We start from the raw sequence: 22,960 nt of genomic DNA, 5'->3' as shown, positions 1-22,960 counted from the left end.
CTCCAACGAACTCCGAAAATGCTGGAAAGACGCTACCTCCGGCTCTTCGGAGAAAGATCGTCTCCGGAAAGGCTGGAGCTGGAAGCTCGCTGACCCGGAAGACTCCACTGTCTACTTCCCCGACGAGAGAGTGGACACGGATCGCGAGGAAGAAGGAGACCAGGGAAAGGCAAGTCGTTCTTTCCGTTCCTCCGGCCTCAAGGGAGAACGGAAAGAAAGTCGCCGCGACAGCAACACCAATCTACCCTGACGTCCTCTTCATCGGGAGGGTGGAGTCGCCCGCCATCTCTGACGACGAACCAACAGCGCCCGGAGAAGAACCACCTCAACGAGAATCCCGCCGACGGAGGAACCGACGCAGGAACGTTCGACGACATCACGCGGCCGGAGAACGGGATCCGGAGCAGCCTGTCTCGCGAGACGAGGTCTCGGAGATAGGAGAAACTCCGGAGGAACGCGTCTTCAGAGAACGAAGGAACTCCCGACGACGTGATCGCCGACGGACTCAGGAGCAAGCCGAGCAAGATGCAAGGCAACGCCGGGAGAATCCGCTCTTCGGGCGCAACCTGAACCCCGACTTCGCCCGAGCTATGAACACACCAAGCGAAGTCGGAGGCGTACTAGCTCGGATAGCAGATGGACTTCCCCGGACTCCCGACGCTGAAGGCTACCGACATTTGTTCACCCAAGCAACCAACCATCTTCTACCGCTTGCTCATCCGCCGAATGATCTGCGACACGCCATCAACAGCCGCCGGGACGCGCGAAGCTCCATCAATGCTTCGCGCGAACGGCGGCATGAGAATGAGATTCGCCGTCGGGAGGAGTATGACAGGGATCATGGCATCCCGACTCAGAGTCAGGCCACCAGGACCGAGTCGGCAACAGCTTCAACTGGCGGTACCACCCGGGGACGGTCGAGGAACCACCATCGCCACTCCCCTCCCCGGGATAAACATCGTCCCCGACGACAGGAGGACACGTGCGGAGTATCCGCTCTTACTCCGCGCCTTAGGGCCATCCAATGGCCTCCCAACTTCAAGGTATCCAATGTCGACAAATATGAACCGAAGCAGGATCCAGGGGGTTGGCTAGCCGTCTACACCACCGCTGCTCGGGCCGCCGGGGCATCTGAGGACGTCATGACCGCGTATCTGCCCATTGTCCTTGGGCAAGATGCGCTGCAGTGGCTACGACATCTACCCCGACATTGTATCGACGACTGGGGAGACTTCAGTCGACGTTTCACCGCCAACTTCCAGTCCCTCTCCGACAAGCCAGCGCAACCATGGGACCTCAAATCCATCAAGCGCCGAGGGGACGAGACTCTCCGGTCGTACCTCAAAAGGTTCCAGACCATGAGAAACCGCATCCCCGAGGTCACGGAGGCGGCCGTGATCGAGGACTTCTACAGAGGATCCAATGACTCGGTTTTCGTCCGAGCCATACTACAAAAAGGCGCCGACTACCTCCGAGGAGCTGTTCCGGGAAGCCGACCTCTACATCACCGCCGACGAGCGGGCCCAGGATCGCATTGGAGGAGCAAAGCCCGCACCGGCAGCACCACGATGTGACGCGAACCAACCGCCCGACAAACGCTGGGAGAAGAGGCCTCGTGAAGAAGTACACGCCGCCGGACCACCCGCCTCTCGCGCCCGAGGAGGACCTCGTGGAGGCGAGCGCACGCTGGACGACATCCTTGACGCCCAGTGCCCGTACCACAAGGACATGCGCCACACTCTTCGTAACTGCCGGGACTTCAAGCACTCCGTCGGGCACGGCCGACCCTTCCAACCTCTACCGCCTCCTCCGCCGAGGGGAGGACCAGATGAACCACGACAGCCCCATCAGCAGGAGGAGGGGGGAGGAGGAGCCTTCCCACGCGTTGACAGGGAGGTCAACGTCATCTTCGGCGGACATGGGTCGCAGGAGAACAAAAGACAACAAAAGCTCAACGACCGCCGGATACTGGTGGCGACCACCGGTCCTCCCACCCCATACCGGTGGTCGGAGCACCCAATCACTTTCACTCGGGAGGATCAATGGCTCAACTTCGACCATCCAGGCAAATACCCGCTCCTCGTCGATCCGGTGATCCGAGAGAGCCGGGTAAAGAAGGTGCTAGTGGACGGGGGGAGCAGCATCAACGTCACTTTCCCCCGGACACTCCAAGGCTTGGGAGTTCACCTCAAAGAGCTCCACGAGTCGGACACTCCTTTCTTCGGCATCGTGCCGACGGAAGGGGAATACCCGCTGGGCCACATCTACATGCCAGTCACCTTCGGAACTCCGGAGAACTACAGAACCGAGTTCCTGAGGTTCGAGGTGGCGAACTTCGACTGCGGGTACAACGCCATCATTGGGAGGCCGGGGCTGGCTAAGTTCATGGCCATTCCACACTATACATACATGATACTGAAGATGCCAGGACCGCAGGGAATCATAACTGTGCGCGCCGACTTCCAAGGCACCGCAGAATGTTTCCGAGTGGCCATCCAAGCAACCCTCACCACCAAGCCGTCAACGGTTCCTTCTACACCGGCGAACTCTAAGCCTGAGGAAGACCTCGTTGTACCGGCAAACGAAGCTCAGGCCGCGACCTCTATGCGGCCGACTGAAGAAACCAAGCGGATCAACCTGGGGTTCGCTGATGAGCGCAAGACGGCCATCATCAGCTCCAGTTTGAATGACAAATAGGAAAGCGCGCTCGTCCAGTTCCTGCAAGATAACCGAGACGTATTCGCATGGCAACCTGCGGATATGCCGGGAGTCCCAAGAGAACTGGCTGAGCACAAATTGAAGGTCTATCCCCAGGCGAGGCCGATCCGGCAAAAGCTACGTCGTTTCACGCCCGACAAGAGAGAGGCCATTCGTGCCGAGTTAGCTCGCTTGGTCGCGGCGGGATTTATTAGAGAAGTATTGCACCCCGAGTGGCTAGCCAACCCTGTTCTTGTACTCAAAAAGAATAAAGTGGATTGGCGCATGTGCGTCGACTATACTGATCTCAACAAACACTGTCCGAAGGATCCCTTCGGGCTCCCGAGGATAGATCAGGTGGTGGATTCCACCGCTGGGTGTTCTGTGCTGTCTTTCTTAGACTGCTATTCCAGGTATCATCAGATTAGTTTGGCAAAGGAAGACGAGGAGAAAACATCGTTCATCACTCCGTTTGGTGCTTTCTGTTATACCTCCATGCCGTTCAGCCTCAAAAACGCTGGGGCGACTTATCAGAGAGCCATTCAAACATGCTTAGCCGATCACTGGGGCAAGCGTGTGGAGGCTTACGTAGATGATGTGGTAATCAAAACAGAGAATTCGGAAAACTTCATCGAAGATTTACAGCTAGTTTTCAACAGCCTGAGAAGATATAGATGGAAGCTCAATCCTGAAAAATGTGTTTTCGGGGTGACCACTATGCCCTACAAACGGAGCAATCGACTTAAGTCGGCGACGACTTAAGGCGGTGCAACATGCTCACGCTTACTTAACTCGGGGTGACCACTATGCCCTACAAACGGAGCAATCGACTTAAGTCGGCAACGACTTAAGGCGGTGCAACATGCTCACGCTTACTTAATTCGGGGTGACCACTATGCCCTACAAACGGAGCAATCGACTTAAGTCGGCGACGACTTAAGGCGGTGCAACATGCTCACGCTTACTTAATTCGGGGTGACCACTATGCCCTACAAACGGAGCAATCGACTTAAGTCGGCGACGACTTAAGGCGGTGCAACATGCTCACGCTTACTTAATTCGGGGTGACCACTATGCCCTACAAACGAAGCAATCGACTTAAGTCGGCAACGACTTAAGGCGGTGCGACATGCTCACGCTTACTTAACCCAGGGTGACCACTATACCCTACTAACGGAGCTATCGGCTAAAGTCAGTGGTGGCTTAAGCCGGTGCAGCTTACTCGCGCTTACGCAATTCAGGGGATGACCTCCATGTCCCACAAACAAACTTCATAATCATCATGCAGCGTTACCACAAACTTGCGAATTAATAAATTCTGATACGATAAGAGAGTGATCATGTCATTCGAATGATAGGCTGATATCCTCTAACGAGTACTTGATCATACTAACCGCGCGCTCATAGCACACAAAATGTTTCTCTATTTTCCAATGTCTTTCTCAGGAACGATTGACGAAGAAGGGCGATTCGAAGAATCGGGGGCAGCATTCACATCGGCTTTTATGTCTTCAGGGACAACCACGCCGGGTCTCCTCATCAAGATTCGTCCCGCCCGAATAGCCTTGTCCATGGCTTTATCGCGCTGGGCTTTGAGAGTAGCAGCAGTCTCTTCGGCAATTTTAGCAGCCAGCTGAGCAGCTTCTAACTCCTGGGCAATGGTTTTCTTGGAAGCTCGGAGTTCTTTGATGGTGGCATCCTTCGCTGATAGCAATCGCCTAAGACTGGTCACTTCATCCACGGATTCTTGCAACCTACAACGCTGATTGTCCAGTTCCTCCATTGTGAAGCGGTGACTCCTCTCTAAGATGGTCAGCGAGTTGTTAGAATCTCGATACAATCTGTCTAGATTGTCGCGAGAAGCAGCAAGGATACGTTTTTCTTCCTACAAGCCAAAAATCAACTCCTTCAGAATCCAAGCAAGTAATAAGAGCATAGCAAGACGAGGCACGGTTTTGTAAGTTACCTTTTCAGAGTCAAGCTGAGCATGAAGAGAAGAACTCAGAGCGTTGGCGTCATCCAAAGCAGCAGAGACCTGATTCAGTTCAATCTGGCTCTGAGAATACTTCTCCTCGAAGTCAGCACACCGTTGAGCCATTTCAGCTTGATCTCGGGAATGTTTTTCCTCAAGAACTGCAATCTGCCGAGTCATTCCTATCAAGAGGTAATCAAACGAAAGGAGGTCAGAAGGTAAAACAATCTACGAATAAAGGCAAGGAAGAAGAAGAAGGGCACTGACCAGCATTAGTTGCCTCCAACTCGGATACACGACGATGAAGTGACACCGGATTCCAACGTTCAAAAGATGAAGCCACTTCTGGGATGGAAGCACCCTGCGATCTCAGCTGGCTGGCCATCCCATCCACCAAAGCCTGATGAGAAGAGCGGATGAACATAATGACAAAAATTCATGCAACGTAAAGATCAAGCTAAAGTACAGCACAGTACCTGGAAATTGGAAAAGAACGAAGGGATCCCCAAATCAGGAGAAATCAGCTGATAACCAGGTACCAGACCACCACCCGAAGCAGCTTGCAACAGACCAGTAGGAACGAGCTCAGTACATTCAACAGAGCCTAACGCCAGACCAGCGGGGACGCTGCCCTCTAAAGCGACTCCCTGATCCAAAGTTTGGGCCACCACCATACCGCCAGAGCGTGGAGGTGAACCCGCATGAACATCCATGGAAGTGCAGGAAGGAGACCTTGCTCGGACACCCTCGGGGGCTGGGTCACAGTTGGCACTGCCCACTCGAGCCGGATCATCCCCGGCAACACCCTCGGGGGCTGGGCAGTGGCTTATACTCTTCACCCGAGCTAAGTTTTCCCCGGCGACATCCTCGGGGGCTGGGCACGTGTCAGCACTATTCAAGGGGTCCAAGCTCTCTGCCGTAACCACCTCTAAGGTTGACGGGCCTTCAGCTACTTCCATGGGACCAGAACAATCCAAGTCAGCGTCCCGACCCTCGAGATCGTGCTCTAAGGTCGACGAGGCACGGGATGACCTCAATCCAGCATCTGGCATGGCAGCACAAGTCTCTGTTGCGTCATCATCCACAGGTTCTGATAGCAAGTCCTCTGGGACCATATCCTCTAGAGTTTGATCAAAGTTGGCCATGGACAGTTCTTGCAGACCAATAAGGGCAGACAATGCAGGAGAAGGAACTCCACTACTTCCACCGCTGGCGATGAACTGCCGACTGTTTTTCCGAGTTAATGGAGCTTCATTTTCTTCCCCCTCATCTTCCACAGTAACAACGCAAACAGCACCCCTATCGAGGTCAGCAGCAGACGGAGCACACCCATTGGGTTCAACAGCAGTTTGGGCACACCCATTGGGATCAGTGTCAGTAAGGCCAGTTGCAGGCACTTCTTCAGCAGCAGGAGCTAGGGTACCGGCGTCCTCATCAAAGCTGGATACTCGCCGGAGGCGTCTTCTCTTCTTCTTTTGCTCATCAGCAGAAGGCTCGGGCTGACTGGTTCGGCTAGGGCACCTCGGGCGAATACTGATAGGTTTCGGGACATCCAAAGTTGTATCAACCTCTGGAAGGGGCACCACCGCCAACGTACCATCAAGAACAGCATCGGATGAATCCTCAGCTAACAGATCAAGCATGTCATTTATGTCGGCATCACTAGGGTTCAGAGGCACTTCAAAATAAACCTGCCGTTCATCATCGGGAATCGCCCCGAGCGAAGCAACCAAAGTACTGACTTCTTCAGCAGAGGGTCGCACTCTAAGGCCCAAATTGCTATCAGTCACAGGCGGATTTGACACAAAGAGGGTGAAAGCTTTGGAAGGAGGTAGGTTCCAAGCCGAGTATGCTACTGGAGCACCAACATTTGAAACTTTACCCCTGAGAATCATTTCAAGTCGGCTTACCAAGTCAACAGAAGGAATTCTCCTATTGGTAACCCGAGTTGAGTCGGCCAGCCCTCGATACAGATATGCCGGGTAGGCCCTGTCTTTCAGTGGCTGAATGTTCTTGAAAACAAAATCAGTGACCACAGCTTCGGCAGTCAGACCTCTCTCTTTCAGTAATCCGACTTCAGTTAGCAACACACCTGCCTTGGCTACTTCCTGATCTGTGGGAGACTCAGTCCAACTCGGAGTGCGGATGTCTGGCTGTCTTCCCGACCGGGAGGGGAGAGAATTTCCATAATTATCAACTATAAACCACTCCAGACGCCACCCCTTAATGCTATCTTTGAGGGGAATCTCAAGATACTCGGTCTTCCGCCCATGGCGCATCTCCAAACTGGCACCTCCGACCAGCTGGTGTTGTCCCCCAGCCATCCCAGGGCGACAATGATACAGATACTTCCATAAACCGAAATGCGGCAGCACACCGAGATAGGCTTCGCATAGGTGAACGAAAATGGAGATTTGCAGAATGGAATTAGGGTTCAAATGAGTCAAGTTGATATGATAGAAATCAAGGAGGCCGCGGAAAAAAGGAGAGATGGGAAGGCCGAGGCCGCGGAGAAGAAAAGGAGCGTAAACTACAGACTCGTGGGTATCTTCTGTTGGGACAGTAGTCCCGTGGCAAATCCGCCAAGAACAGAGTTCCCGTGGAGGAAGAACCCCGATGGAGACGAGGCGGAGAAGCTCAGCTTCGGAAATAACAGACATATGGTTACCTGCGAAGGGTAACTGACTGTTGGGGTCGATTGCGGGGATCACCGCAGCAGACGAGTTCGCAGTTTTCCTCTTGGGCGCCATCTTGCTTCTCACTGGCGAACAGAGCAGGAGGCGAGTGGCAGAGAAGATTCTGATGCGGAAATGCAAGAACTAGGGCACGGAAAGCAAAGGCGGCTAAAAGCGCAACTCTTATGGGATATTTTTGAGCCAGATACCGCTTCAAAAAGTGCCCAGTCATCACCCGGCGGTTATTTCCGAAACCTCAGCATACCATGTGGACATCTGGCAGTTATTTCCGAAAAAGCCGACGTGCCACTTCATCACTCGGTTATTATCCTCAAAATAACTCGCGCGGCCAGCTATTACTCGGCGTTGCCTCTAAAACGCTGAACTCGTATTCTATCGCTCGGCATTACTTCTAAAATGCCGACGCCGACCTTCAATCACTCGGCGTTACCTCCAAAACGCTGAACTCGTATTCTATCGCTCGGCATTACTTCTAAAATGCCGACGCCGACCTTCAATCACTCGGCGTTACCTCCAAAACGCTGAACTCGTATTCTATCGCTCGGCATTACTTCTAAAATGTCGACGCCGACCTTCAGTCACTCGGCGTGGCCTCTAAAACGCCGAACGCGTGTTCAATCGCTCGGCGTTACCTCCAAAACGCTGAACTCGTATTCTATCGCTCGGCATTACTTCTAAAATGCCGACGCCGACCTTCAGTCACTCGGCGTGGCCTCTAAAACGCCGAACACGTGTTCAATCGCTCGGCGTTACCTCCAAAACGCTGAACTCGTATTCTATCGCTCGGCATTACTTCTAAAATGCTGATGTCGACCTTCACTGACTCGGCGTTGCCTCTAAAACGCTGGTCTCGTGTTCGATTGCTCGGTGTTACTTCTAAAATGCTGATGTCGACCTTCACTGATTCGGCGTTGCCTCTAAAACACTGGTCTCGTGTTCGAATGCTCGGTGTTACTTCTAAAACGCTGATGTCAACCTTCAATCGCTCGGCGTTGCTTCTAAAACGCCGACACCGACTACAATATTACTCGGCAGCTACTTCTGGAAGTGTCAATGTGATGCGCAAGTTATTCATCTACTATATCAAAAGAATCAGTTCGACAATCAGAGAAAGCGAGTCATCGAGAAGGGGCCAACGACAGTTCTTCATTAAGGGGAAGTTAATAAGTTTACAAACCAACTCTTCGCGAGTTGGTGCTTCCCTACTTCTACTTTACATTACTACTACTAAACTATACTATACTACTCTACATTGCTACTACATTATTCTAACTACACTATACTAATATCTAAAGACCAGTGGCGTTTAGCCACTGGCCTTGCTGCTGCTGCCCTTGCCGCCGCCGCCCCTGGTGCTGCCTTTGCTGCTGCCGCCTCTGGTGCTCCCCGTGCTGCTGCCGCCTCTGGTGCTGTCCTTGCCGCCACTGCCCCCGCCGCCGTTGCTGCCGTCACCGTCGCCATCGCCACCGTCGTCGTCGTCGCCGTCGCCGTCGTCGTCATCTTCGTCCTCGCCGCCGTCCGAGTCCTCCTCGTCCGAGGAGAACTCGGACTCATCCGAGCCTTCGAGCCCGGAGCGCTCGACGGCCCGGATGTACGTCCAGACCTCCGCGGCAATCCCCCGGGAGTCGTCTGAATCATCAGACGACGCCGGGGGAGAGACGGGAGCCGGGGATCCCTCGGACTCGGAGGAGAACTCCTCCTCCGAGTATTCCGAGTCACCAAAATCCTCCGACGGAGGAGTCGGCTCGCGCTTGCGCTTAGTACCCTTGCCCATGGTGGAAGCAGACAGAGGGGAGAAGAAGGACGCAGTAAAGAACAGCGAAGAGATGTGAAAAAACCAGAGGAGCAAGGGCGTTATTTATAAGAAGGAAAGGCAACCGCTCACTTCCAACCGCGGTCACTGAACAGTCGCAAAGCATTCAATAAGCACTCCCACCCATCTGAAGACACGTCAGACGGCAGACGCCGTTTCATGCAACACTACACCCATTGGGACTCCAGTCAACAGCGCAAAGGATATGATTACACTAGCCGTCCCATCACATTACTACTCAGAAGCAGCCGGCTAAAACACTCAGCGTCCCAAGCCGTCCCTTGCCCACACCCATTGGGGGGGACGCCCAGGAATTGTCAGTATATTTTTCAAAAATGGTCACATCTGTGCAGGGCATGCAGTGAATGCCTCAAGACAAAAATGAGATATCAACAAGAGTTAGAGGGAAGCCAAATATAGCCAGTAGAGTGCAAAATATGGTCGACAGAAATGACTTGAAGACTAGACAGAGAACGTCCATCAAATGTCCAATCAGTCACAGAGCAAATAAATTGCACTACCTAGCAAGATATAGATGGATTGCGAACTCGGCTGCAAAAGACAAAATACATGCTGACCTCTGAAGCATAATATTGATGACATAGTGCGGATGACATCATGCCAATTTTTTACAAGCAGAAAGGATATTCTTCAGCAAAAGGACACAAAAGGAAGACCTTCGAGTGGATTATCCTCAAAAATCCACTTGAAGGTCGGGGGCTACACCCATTGGGTGCACCTCTGGTGCACCCCATGGATTATCATTCCAAGCCGAGATAGTGCCGATTTCTAAAGCGTGGGACAAGATTAAAAAAGCCAACCCTCAACCAAAATGAAGGAACACAAATGGAAATAATCTCTACTGAAGACCTTCGAGTAGATTATTTTCTAAAATCTACTCGAAGCTCGGGGGCTACACCCATTGGGTGCACCTCCGGTGCACCCAATGAAGTTCAGAATCCTACGAATTGGAATGCCGACCTCTAAGGCATAGACACGAAACTAGGCTTTGGCCAACGAGTGATCGGAGCAGGAGAAGACAACAGGAAGCCGTTTTTCTTCAAATCACCTGCAAGCTGGACCTAGGATCTTCGGGTTGATTACCTCTAAATTAACCCAAAGATCGGGGGCTTGTGGGGGATAGATATCCCCCGGGTCCACTAAAAGAGTAAAGGACCTCACGAAAGGCCCAAGGGCCCAATAAATCGTGAGGTCATTCTTTCGTGGGCCTGGGGAGAAACAACCAGCAAAGCAGAACGACATGAGGCCGGATTGGTGCAAACTCGGACGACCCACAGCGTCGAGCGAATGACCGCAACAGAAATCCGACTTTCCCGCGCTGAAGCCTCCATGCAACAAAAGCCATGCGAGGATAAGTCGGCGAGGGTTACGTAGGGATAATCTCAAGAGGTTCACTATCTTTTAGCTACTTGTTGTTATCTTACCCACGTGTACCGCCCCACGGTCGAGTATATAAGGCCTAGGGGGCACCCCTTCAGATCGATCGACCCTTTACTTAGCCACCCACGTCAACTCTCTGCATTCTCAATCCAGAGAGCTCTCTTGTAACCACATTCACCAAGCATACTCACCAGGACGTAGGGTGTTATGCATCTCTAAGCGGCCCGAACCTGTAAACCTTGTCCACTGTCCCTCGTGCGATCGACACGAACCATTTTGCTACAGTTGTCGACACCGTCCTACTCCTAAAAACACCTTGAGGGGCAACCCCGGGTGTGCGGTCGGACCCAAAACACCGACAAGAGGGTCAGCTATACTTGGTAGATTTTGATAGAGCTGAACTCGACACTTGCTTAATTGCTAAGACTAACTTGGGTTGGCTCTGGCACCGCCGACTAGCCCATGTTGGAATGAAGAATCTTCATAAGCTTCTAAAGGGGAACACATTTTAGGACAAACCAATGTTCATTTTGAGAAAGACAGGATTTGTAGCGCATGCCAAGCTGGGAAGCAAGTTGGCACTCATCATCTACACAAGAACATCATGACTAGTGACAGGCCACTGGAGCTCCTACACATGGATTTATTCGGCCCGATTGCTTACATAAGCATCGGCGGAAGTAAGTACTGTCTAGTTATTGTGGATGATTATTCTCGCTTCACTTGGGTGTTCTTTTTACAGGAAAAATCTCATACCCAAGAGACCTTAAAGGGATTCTTGAGACGGGCTCAAAATGAGTTCGCCTTAAGGATCAAGAAAATTAGAAACGATAACGGGACGGAGTTCAAGAACTCTCAAATTGAAGGTTTTCTTGAGGAGGAGGGCATCAAGCATGAGTTCTCTTCTCCCTACACCCACAACAAAATGGTGTAGTGGAGAGGAAGAATCGAACTCTATTGGACATGGCAAGAACCATGCTTGATGAGTACAAGACACCGGATCGGTTTTGGGCCGAGGCGGTCAACACCGCCTGCTACGCCATCAACCGGTTATATCTACACCGAATCCTCAAGAAGACATCCTATGAACTCCTAACCGGTAAAAAGCCCAATATTTCATATTTTAGAGTTTTTGGTAGCAAATGCTTTATTCTTGTTAAGAGAGGTAGAAAATCTAAATTTGCTCCTAAAACTGTAGAAGGCTTTTTACTAGGATATGACTCAAACACAAGGGCATATAGAGTCTTTAACAAGTCCTCAGGACTTGTTGAAGTTTCTTGTGACGTTGTGTTTGATGAGACTAACGGCTCTCAAGTAGAGCAAGTTGATCTTGATGAGTTAGGTGAAGAACAGGCTCCATGCATAGCGCTAAGGAACATGTCCATTGGGGATGTGTGTCCTAAGGAATCCGAAGAGCCTCCACATGCACAAGATCAACCATCCTCCTCCACGCAAGCATCTCCACCAACTCAAATTGAGGATGAGGCTCAAGATGTTGAACAAGAAGATGAGCCACCTCAAAATGACGGCAACTATCAAGGGGGAGATACAAATGATCAAGAAAAGGAGGATGAGCAAGAACCAAGGCCGCCACACCCAAGAGTCCACCAAGCAATACAACGAGATCACCCTGTCGACACCATCCTCGGCGACATTCATAAGGGGGTAACCACTCGATCTCGTATTGCACATTTTTGTGAGCATTACTCTTTTGTTTCCTCTATTGAGCCACACAGGGTAGAGGAAGCACTACAAGATTCGGATTGGGTGATGGCGATGCAAGAGGAGCTCAACAATTTCATAAGGAATGAGGTATGGCACTTAGTTCCACGTCCTAACCAAAATGTTGTAGGAACCAAGTGGGTCTTCCGCAACAAGCAAGATGAGCATGGTGTGGTGACTAGGAACAAAGCTCGACTCGTGGCCAAAGGGTATTCACAAGTCGAAGGTTTGGATTTTGGTGAAACCTATGCACCCGTAGCTAGGCTTGAGTCCATTCGCATATTATTAGCCTATGCTACTTACCATGTCTTCAAGCTTTATCAAATGGACGTGAAGAGTGCCTTCCTCAATGGACCGATCAAGGAGGAGGTCTATGTTGAGCAACCTCCCGGCTTTGAAGATAGTGAGTACCCTAACCATGTTTATAGGCTCTCTAAGGCGCTTTATGGGCTCAAGCAAGCTCCAAGAGCATGGTATGAATGCCTTAGAGATTTCCTTATTGCTAATGGCTTCAAAGTTGGCAAGGCCGATCCTACTTTGTTCACTAAAACTCTTGACAATGATTTGTTCGTATGCCAAATTTATGTTGATGATATTATATTTGGGTGTACTAACGAATCTACATGTGAAGAATTTAGTAGGATCATGACACAAAAATTCGAGATGTCTATGATGGGGGAGTTGAAGTATTTTCTAGGATTTCAAGTCAAGCAACTCCAAGATGGCACCTTCATTTGCCAAACGAAGTACACACAAGACATTCTAACCAAGTTTGGAATGAAGGATGCCAAGCCCATCAAGACACCCATGGGAACCAATGGGCATCTCGACCTCGACACGGGAGGTAAGTCCGTGGATCAAAAGGTATACCGGTCGATGATTGGTTCATTACTTTATTTATGTGCATCTCGACCGGACATTATGCTTTCCGTTTGCATGTGTGCAAGATTCCAAGCCGACCCTAAGGAATCACACCTTACGGCCGTAAAACGAATCTTGAGATATTTGGCTTATACTCCTAAGTTTGGGCTTTGGTACCCTCGGGGATCCACATTTGATTTGATTGGTTATTCGGATGCCGATTGGGCGGGGTGTAAGATTAATAGAAAGAGCACATCGGGGACTTGCCAGTTCTTGGGAAGATCCTTGGTGTCTTAGGCTTCAAAGAAGCAAAATTCGGTCGCTCTTTCTACCACCGAAGCCGAGTACATTGCCGCAGGACATTGTTGCGCGCAATTGCTTTGGATGAGGCAAACCCTGCGGGACTATGGTTACAAACTAACTAAAGTTCCTCTTCTATGTGATAATGAGAGTGCAATCCGCATGGCGGATAATCCCGTTGAGCATAGCCGCACTAAACACATAGCCATTCGGTATCATTTTCTTAGGGATCACCAACAAAAGGGGGATATCGAGATTGCATACATTAACACTAAAGATCAATTAGCCGATATCTTTACCAAGCCTCTTGATGAACAAACTTTTACCAAACTTAGGCATGAGCTCAATATTCTTGATTCTAGGAATTTCTTTTGCTAATTTGCACACATGGCACACAAGTATACCTTTGATCATGTCTCTTTTATATATGCTATGACTAATGTGTTTTCAAAGTGTATTTCAAACCAAGTCATAGGTATATTGAAAGGGAATTGGAGTCTTCGGCAAAGACAAAGGCTTCCACTCCACTCTACTAACTCATCCTTCGCCGTCGCTCCGCATCGCTCTCCGTCTTTGGTATAATCTTCACTCACATGTTTTATTTGCCAAAGGGGAGAACATAGTTAGGAAAGGGCTTATATCTCACTCAAAGTATCCGTTTTTGGCGATTCATGCCAAAGGGGGAGAAAGTATGAGCCCAAAGCAAAAGGACCGCACCACCACCCTAATTTTCAAAATTAATGATTTTCAATTGGAAAATTTCAAATTGGTATCTCTTTGTGTTCTAAAGGGGGAGCAAGTAGTATTTTCAAAACTTGATATCTTAAAACCCTCTTGAACACTAAGAGGAGAATTTATTTGAGGGGGAGTTTTTGTTTAGTCAAAGGAAAAGCATTTGGATCAAAGGGAGAAAATTTCAAAACTTGAAAATGCTTTGCAAAAATCTTATTCATTTACCTTTGACTATCTTGCAAAAGGATTTTGAAAAGAATTTACAAAAGAATTTGCAAAACAAAACATGTGGTGCAAATGTGGTCCAATATGTTAAAAAAAATAAAGAAACAATCCATGCACATCATGTAAGTATTAATATTGGCTCAATTCCAAGCAACCTTTGCACTTACATTATGCAAACTAGTTCAAATTATGCACTTTTACATTTGCTTTGGTTGTGTTGGCATCAATCACCAAAAAGGGGGAGATTGAAAGGGAATTAGGCTTACACCTAGTTCCTAAATGATTTTGGTGGTTGAATTGCCCAACACAAATATTGGACTAACTAGTTTGCTCTAGTGTGTAAGTTATACAGGTGCAAAAGGTTCACACTTAGCCAATAAAAAGACCAAGTATTGGGTTCAAATAAAGGAGCAAAGGTCGACCGAAGGCACCTCTGGTCTGGCGCACCGGACTGTCCGGTGTGCCACCGGACATGTCCGGTGCACCAGAGCACTCCGACTTCAAACTCGTCACCTTCGGGAAATTCCAGAGGCGTCTCCGCTATAATTCACCGGACTGTCCGGTGTACACCGGACATGTCTGGTGCTCCAAGGAAGAGCGGCCTCAGGAACTCGCCAGCCTCAGGTTTTTACTTCGGCTGCTCCGCTAAAATTCACCGGACTGTCCGGTGTACACCGGACTGTCCGGTGTAACAGCGGGGCAACGGCTATTTCGGCGCCAACGGCTACCTGCGACGCATTTAATGCGCGCCAGAAGCGCGCAGTCGTCAGGCACGCGGGAGCAGGCGCACCGGACAATCTACAGTTCATGTCCGGTGTGCACCGGACATCCAGGCGGGACCAGAAGTCAGAACTCCAACGGTCAAATTGCAACGGCTTTGGTGACGTGGCTGTCGCACCGGACATGTCCGGTGTGCACCGGACTGTCCGGTGCGCCATCGAACAGACAGTCTCACCAAACGGCTAGTTTGGTGGTTGGGGCTATAAATACCCCCAACCACCCACCATTCATAGCATCCAAGTTTTCCACTTCCCAACTACTTACAAGAGCTCTAGCATTTAATTCTAGACACACCAAAGAGATCAAATCCTCTCCAATTTCCACACAACGCCCTAGTGATTAGAGAGAGAGATTTGCTTGTGTTCTTTCGAGCTCTTGCACTTGGATTGCTTTCTTCTTTCTTGATTCTTTCATTGCGATCAAACTCACTTGTAATTGAGGCAAGAGACACCAAACTTGTGGTGGTCCTTGTGGGAACTTTGTGTTCCAAGTGATTGAGAAGAGAAAGCTCAATCGGTCCGAGGGACCGTTTGAGAGAGGGTAAGGGTTGAAAGAGACCCGGCCTTTGTGGCCTCCTCAACGGGGAGTAGGTTTGCGAGAACCGAACCTCGGTAAAACAAATCCGCGTGTCATTCTCATTATTCGCTTGCGATTTGTTTTGCGCCCTCTCTCGCGGACTCTATTATATTTCTAACGTTAACCCGGCTTGTAGTTGTGATTATTTTTTGAGAATTTCAGTTTCGCCCTATTCACCCCCCTCTAGGCGACTTTCAAATGTTATAGCTCTCGTAAGGTGTAGAAGTGTAGAAACTTGGATGCCATTGAATGTGGGGTGGTTGGGGTATTTATAGCCCCAATCACCAAAAATGCCCGTTGGAAGTGTGCTGTCGCATGGCGCACCGGACAAACCGTTGGGGTTCGACCGTTGGATCTCTGACTTGTGGGGCCTCTGGGCTGTCCGGTGGTGCACCGGACAGATCCTGTAGACTGTCCGGTGTGCCAACTGCGCGTGCTCTGACTCTGGCGCGCACTGTAGCGCATTGAATGCGGTTGCAGACGACCGTTGCACGCGAAGTAGCCGTTGTTCCGCTGGCACACCGGACACTGTCCGGTGACTCACCGGACAGTCCGGTGAATTATAGCGGAGCGCCCTTGGAATTTTGCGAAGGCAGCGAGTTCAGCGTCGAGTACCCTGGTGCACCGGACACTGTCCGGTGGCGGTGGCACACTGGACAGTCCGGTGCGCCAGACCAGGGTGCCTTTGGGTTGTATTTTGCTCTCTTTGTTTGACCCCTTTCTTGGTCTTTTTATTGGCTTATTGTGAACCTTTGGCACCTGTGGAACTTATAGACTAGAGCAAACTAGTTAGTCCAATTATTTGTGTTGGGCAATTCAACCACCAAAATCAATTACGGCCCGTTTGGATGCCTAGAAATGAAACCTTTTCCAAGAAATAAATTCCAAGAAATGAATTATATAGAATTCAATCGACTAGAAAGTGATTCAATTCCATTATTTTTGTTTGGTTGTACAAGCAATTGAATTCCTAGAATTAAATTCTAGATGTTGTTTGGATACTTTGCACACAGAATTTGAATTTGAATACAAACAAGGATCTCTTGACTTTGCATCTGCTTAAAAATGAGCATGAACAATTTACAACTACCAGAAACTATTAAGTTCACAAATAACAGTTCCACAAAGGCAAGTCACACATAACAATTTCACAAAGTCATCAAATTCGCACATAAAAGTTCTACAAATACATCAAATCTTCACATAGCAGTTTCATAAAGCCATCAAGTTCGCACACAACAGTTTCACATAGCCAACAAGTTTGCACACAAAAGTTTCACAAAGACAGGTTCACACAATCAGTTCAACACAGAGATCTAAGTTCACATATAAGTTGTTTCACTTCCTTAGCTGCATCATAAGCCACCTCTTCCTCCTTTCCATTGGGAGTGCCATCATTGACTCAAACTTGCGTGCATTAGAGGTGAGGATGTCATAAAGCTCAAGTTCAGTGTCTTCATCAAGTCCTTCAACCTCTTGTAATGCGGCGAGAACTTCGGCGGAAGAGGGTAGCTTTGGACCATCATCTTTCAATGCAGATGTAAGCATGTCAAACTTATCACACCATATAGAGTTAAATGGATCATCTGATCTTTGTCTTTTTAAACTACTCGAGGAAGATACAGAATATGGAGCATCCTTGCCTCCGGTATCATTCTCTTTTGCCATTTCCTTTGAACTTTCAGCTGCTGTTTTAGCACCCTCTCCATTTGCTTGGTCTTTATTGTACACTAGGCTCAGTAGATCCCAAAACTTCACAACCTTATGTCTATATCCTTTTGCTTCCTTATTCCTCTACAAAAAAAATTGTTGCAAAGATACATCAACAAATAAACTTGGAATTGAAACATAAACTAAGCTGCAAAAAATGGAATAAACTACTAGGCAACAGTAGCATGTATGACCAATTTAGAGTAAAAATAAGAACTGTGCAACATATATGGCACGATGGTAAGCAATCTCTAAAAAAGGTATTATTAAAAGCATACACACTCATATGTACACTTAAATATACACTCATATGTACACGACAGCTAAATGTACACTCATATGTACATGCCTAAGCAGCCCAACAAGACAGGCCTAAGCAGCCAAGCTAAACTTATGTGTGTATGGGAATATGGTCTGAAAGTGCTGCCAAGGATATGAACAAACAGGTGGGTATGAATGTCTGAAAGTGCCAGACAATAATTTATTTGATTGATGGGAATATGGTTTTTTATGCCAACCCTCTCTCTATGTCAAGTCTCTTGCTCGTCTGGCTGGATGGGTGGTGTTGTGCTTACAATATGCTGTGGTGTGTAAGTAGATAGGCTGGCAGGAAACGACTCTTGCATAAGATAATTAACAGGCCTCTATCTAGCTAGGCACTAGTGGACAACAAAAATTGAACTGCAACAATTGAACTGCAAAAATTGAACTGCAAAAATTTTCTTACCTCAACATACTCATCCCATACGGTGTCACTATCAACTTTGAGCTTGTTCTTCTCCCAATCCCATCCAAAACCACTAGTGGACAACAAACCATTAATGATATTGTAGTGCTTATCAAAGGTCTTGCTGCGAGAGCTAATATTTTCCTTTGTAATGGTGACATTGCACTTCTCACAAACATTCTTCACAGCAGCTGTGTATACATGAGACTTCCACCCATTCTGACATCTATCACCTTTATTGTAATAGTCCACAAACGTATCGAGGAGTACCTTATCCATCTCATCATTCCAAGGAACATAGCCCCTTGTTTTCTTGTCCTACAATCAAAGAACCACACATATAAAAAACACAAACACAAAAATTCATAAATGACAAAGACATAGAAAACAGAAGCATACAACTATGAGCTTTGACCACGCCTCGCTTGATAATCAACAAACATTTCACTAGCTTTGGTGTCTCTAAAATTACCCCACTCATTAGTTGATTGAACATGCGTAATCAGACTCATTTCTCCTTGATTTTCAGCAGGAGCAGCAGAGATGAGACTATCAACTTCATGTATTAGAATATCGTCCATATCTCTTTGTCTATCTCTTAAAAAATTATGCAATATGCAGCAAGCATGGATGATCCTAATCTGCAAAGAATAATATGGCTAAATCAATACACAATTTTAAAACTAACGATTGAATTTCAATTGAATACCTACTATGTTATACCTGGTTTTCTAAATCAAAATATGAGCTGGTCCTCAAGATTGCTCATCTCATCTTCAATAGCCCAAAAGTTCTCTCTATCACATTCCTAGCCGTTGCATGGCGTAGGTTGAATAACTCTCTCGCAGTAGATGGATTGTTGCCTTGAATAGCCCATTCATTCAAGTGGTACCGTGTAGATCGGTACGGGGCAAGAAATCCCGGACCATTTGTATATCCAGCATCCACTAGATAGTATTTACCACTAGGAACAACAAATGAGTCCTCCCGTGACATGGCATCACGTAGTATGCGTGAATCCGAAGCCGACCCTTCCCATCCAGCCAAGACATACAAAAACTTCATTTGTCGATCACAAACCCCTAATACATTAGTGGTGATTCGTTGCTTCCTATTTCTATACCTACCTTGGTCAGTCAATGGAACATTCACATCGATATGTGTGCCATCTAGTGCACCTAGACAATCCTCAAACCATTTCCACTTTGGATCCTCAGGTAGAGTGGTTTCTGGATTAGGAAGCTTGATGAACTCATGACTTAAAAATAGAATCCCTCTAAGCACTTCGTTGAAGTGTCGACTGATTGGTTCAAGAGACCACCCATAAGTGCTACGGATCAACCTCATTTTGGTGTTATGACCTACTATAAGCAGAAAAATTGCAAGCTTTTCTTCTACTGACACATTTAAGGTATCCTGTAGGCCACTCTTTTCCCGTAAGATGGCACTCAAGTCACTAAAAGATCTCTTAGTTAGGCGCAAACTGTCATAGCAATAGACATTTGAACCCTGGTACATATTACGTAGCATTTGTTTTCTGGACTCGACATTTCTCTCTTGAACTTCGTTAGCATCTACGATGTGTCTAGGTCTCCTCCGTTGATACCGATTTGCAATAATAGCCATAATAGACACAGCTAATACAACAACTCTCTTTCGCTTCTTTCTCTTCCTTTTAATTTCCTCCTCGTTAGTATATTGAGTTGATATCTAGAACAAGTAATTTATATGCAATTAGACATGCTAGTTGAAAGCAAAATGCTCTACTCAAGAATAAAAACACTACTAGTAGGAGCACAAGGTGGAATAGGAGAAGTACCGATGTAGCCATGGAGATTGAAGGATTTGTTCGAGGTAGCTAGATGAAACTTGAGGCGGCAAATCCCAAAACAGCGAGCTGTTTTAGCACTCCTGCAAATGATTTGTTGGAAACATTACTTAACGCACAAAGGAAGAAGAAAAGGAAGATATTAGAACAGCAGACAAGTAAAAAAACTGAAACTCAACAGGTTGAATATGATAAACTGTACATCAATCAGATGCCTACACAATGAATCGCCACAAGTCAGATAGTTACATCTGATGAAAAAACTGTACAACAGGATGGGAATTCTCCCTTCACCTACAGACCTACATCATTGTTGATAATAAGACGTGGGTTCTAACTTCTGGCCTGATAATAACTTCTCTTGTGTTTCAATTAGCGTGAAAGCAATATGTGGGGGAAAGAGAACTGATGGGACTATATTTGTGCACTTTACTCCCCTGATATGCCCTGGAAATTCTTGCTCCTGAATTCTGATGCATCAAATCTATTCTAGTCATAATGCTACTAGACCGGATGACTCAATTAGACAGACAAGTAGTATACCAACCATCACCTGGCTGTTAAATTCTACCCCGACCAATTGGCTGTTGTCAAGTTCTGTAGCAAACTGTTATTCTTGAGCGACTGGATACCGGATCTTCTTCTGCTGCTTGTTACTTTTAGAATTTAGAAGGGATACATAGAAGGGATACCGGATCTTGAGCGACTGGAGGCGGTCCTTGGTAGCCTCGTCGTACTCCTCGAGCAGCTTGGCGAGGTCGTCGTCGCAGGTGTCGGAGATGAAGTAGGCGACGCGGGAGCCGTAGCCGAACTCGTCGCGCCCACGCCAGGCACGCCACGCTGGGCGCCGCCACGAACAGGAAGAACACCAGGTGCAGGTCGCAGGGCAGCGTGAGCGATGAGCGATGCCGCGAGCAGGGAGCGGGGCGGCTAACCCTAGCCACTTTCTGACGCTTTCCGATGGGTGATGGTCTGAAATGAGTCAAGGCTAAATTTCCAGGGACGAGAAATGGGCTGAAATGGCCAATTCAATTCTAAGGGGATCCAAACAGGCCTAGACATGGAATTTGATTCAATTTGGACCAATTCTAGGGAACCAAACGGGCTGTTAGGAAAAAGGTGTAAGCCTAATTCCGTTTCACCTATGGGCTGTCTGGTGGTGCACCGGACAGGTCCCGTAGATTGTCCGGTGCGCCTTCTACGCGTGCTCTGTCCTCTGCGCGCACAGGCGCGCATTAAATGTGTTGTAGTTGACCGTTGTGCGTGAAGTAGTTGTTGCTCCGCTGGCACACCGGACAGTCCGGTGTGACACCGGACAGTCCGGTGAATTATAGCGGAGCGGCCTCCCATTTTCCCGAAGGTAGCGAGTTCAACGTCGAGTACCCTGGTGCACCGGACACTGTCCGGTGCGCCAGACCAGGGTGCCTTTTGGGATGTCTTTAGCTCTCTTTATTTGAACCCATCTTTGATCTTTTTATTGGCTTGTTGTGAACCTTTGGCACCTGTAAAACTTATAGACTAGAGCAAACTAGTTAGTCCAATTATTTGTGTTGGGCAATTCAACCACCAAAATCAATTTAGGAAAAGGTATAAGCCTATTTCCCTTTCAATCTCCCCCTTTTTGGTGATTGATGCCAACACAAACCAAAGCAAAAATAGAAGTGCATAATTAAAATAGTTTGCATAATTGTGAGTGCAAAAGTTGCTTAGAATTGAGCCAATATTAATGCTCACAAGATATGCATGGATTGTTTCTTTTTATTTTTAATATTTTGGACCATGCTTGCACCACATGTTTTGTTTTTGCAGATTCTTTTGTAAATTCTTTTCAAAGTCCTTTTGCAAATAGTCAAAGGTAAATGAATAAGATTTTGAGAATTTTCAAGATTTGAAATTTTCTCCCCCTGTTTCAAATGCTTTTCCTTTGACTAAACAAAACCCCCCTTAATAAAATCCTCCTCTTAGTGTTCAAGAAGTTTTTAAGATACCAATTTGAAAAATCATCATTTTGAAAACCTTTTCTTTTAAATTTTTGAAAATGGGTGGTGGTGCGGTCCTTTTGCTTTGGGCTAATATTTTCTCCCCCTTTGGCATGAATCGCCAAAAACGGATACTTGAGTGAAATATAAGCCCTTTCAACTACTTTCTCCCCCTTTGGTGAACAATATATGAGTGAAGATTATACCAAAGTTGGAGAGTTGCTTGGAGCGACGGTGAAGGATGAGTAATTTGATGGAGTGGAGTGGAAGCCTTTGTCTTCGCCGAAGACTCCAATTCCCTTTCAATCTATGAATTGGTTTGAAATACACTTGAAAACTCATTAGTCATAGCATATGAGAGAGATATGATCAAATGTATATTAAAGCGCTATGTGTGCAAAACATCAAAAAAGGTTCCTATAATCAAGAATATTTAGCTCATGCCTAAGTTTATTAAAGGTTTGTGTCATCTAGTGGCTTGGTAAAGATATCGGCTAATTGTTCTTTGGTGTTAATATATGCAATCTTGATATCCCCCTTTTGTTGGTGATCCCTTAGAAAATGATACCGAATGGCTATGTGTTTAGTGCGGATATGCTCAACGGGATTATCCGCCATGCGGATTGCACTCTCATTATCACATAGAAGAGGAACTTTGGTTAATTTGTAACCATAGTCCCTAAGGGTTTGCCTCATCCAAAGCAATTGCGCGTAACAATGGCCTGCAGCAATATACTCGGCTTCGGCGGTAGAAAGAGCTACAAAATTTTGCTTCTTTGAAGCCCAAGACACCAGGGATCTTCCCAAGAACTGGCAAGTCCCCGATGTGATCTTTCTATTAATTTTACACCCCGCCCAATCGACATCCGAATAACCAATTAAATCAAATGTGGATCCCCGAGGGTACCAAAGCCCAAACTTAGGAGTATAAACTAAATATC

At 47.6% G+C, this 22,960-nt stretch overlaps 1 protein-coding gene across 3 annotated transcripts; it reads right to left on the bottom strand.

Moving 5' to 3' along the window:
* Nucleotides 1-16,677: 16,677 nt before the first annotated feature.
* Nucleotides 16,678-20,562, bottom strand: LOC103630770 (protein ANTAGONIST OF LIKE HETEROCHROMATIN PROTEIN 1-like). 3 transcript variants are annotated; one of them, XM_008651852.4, is made up of 3 exons: nucleotides 20,032-20,562; nucleotides 18,213-18,530; nucleotides 16,678-17,569 (listed from the first exon to the last, which is right to left on the bottom strand). In XM_008651852.4, exons 1-3 carry the CDS (start codon nucleotides 20,041-20,043, stop codon nucleotides 17,114-17,116), a joined length of 786 nt encoding a protein of 261 aa, XP_008650074.1. In that variant the 5' UTR covers nucleotides 20,044-20,562; the 3' UTR covers nucleotides 16,678-17,113. The 3 variants fall into 3 exon arrangements, with proteins under 3 accessions (XP_008650074.1, XP_008650081.1, XP_023156855.1); XM_008651859.4 differs by lacking the exon at nucleotides 20,032-20,562 and adding an exon at nucleotides 18,612-18,700; XM_023301087.2 differs by lacking the exons at nucleotides 16,678-17,569; nucleotides 18,213-18,530 and adding an exon at nucleotides 18,852-19,922.
* Between the last annotated feature and the right edge of the window lie 2,398 nt (nucleotides 20,563-22,960).

Source organism: Zea mays, chromosome 1, assembly GCF_902167145.1.
Source record: "Zea mays cultivar B73 chromosome 1, Zm-B73-REFERENCE-NAM-5.0, whole genome shotgun sequence".
Taxonomy (NCBI): Eukaryota; Viridiplantae; Streptophyta; class Magnoliopsida; order Poales; family Poaceae; genus Zea; species Zea mays.
Note: the sequence above shows the minus strand (reverse complement) of the source record. Positions and strands in the feature narration are given on the sequence as shown.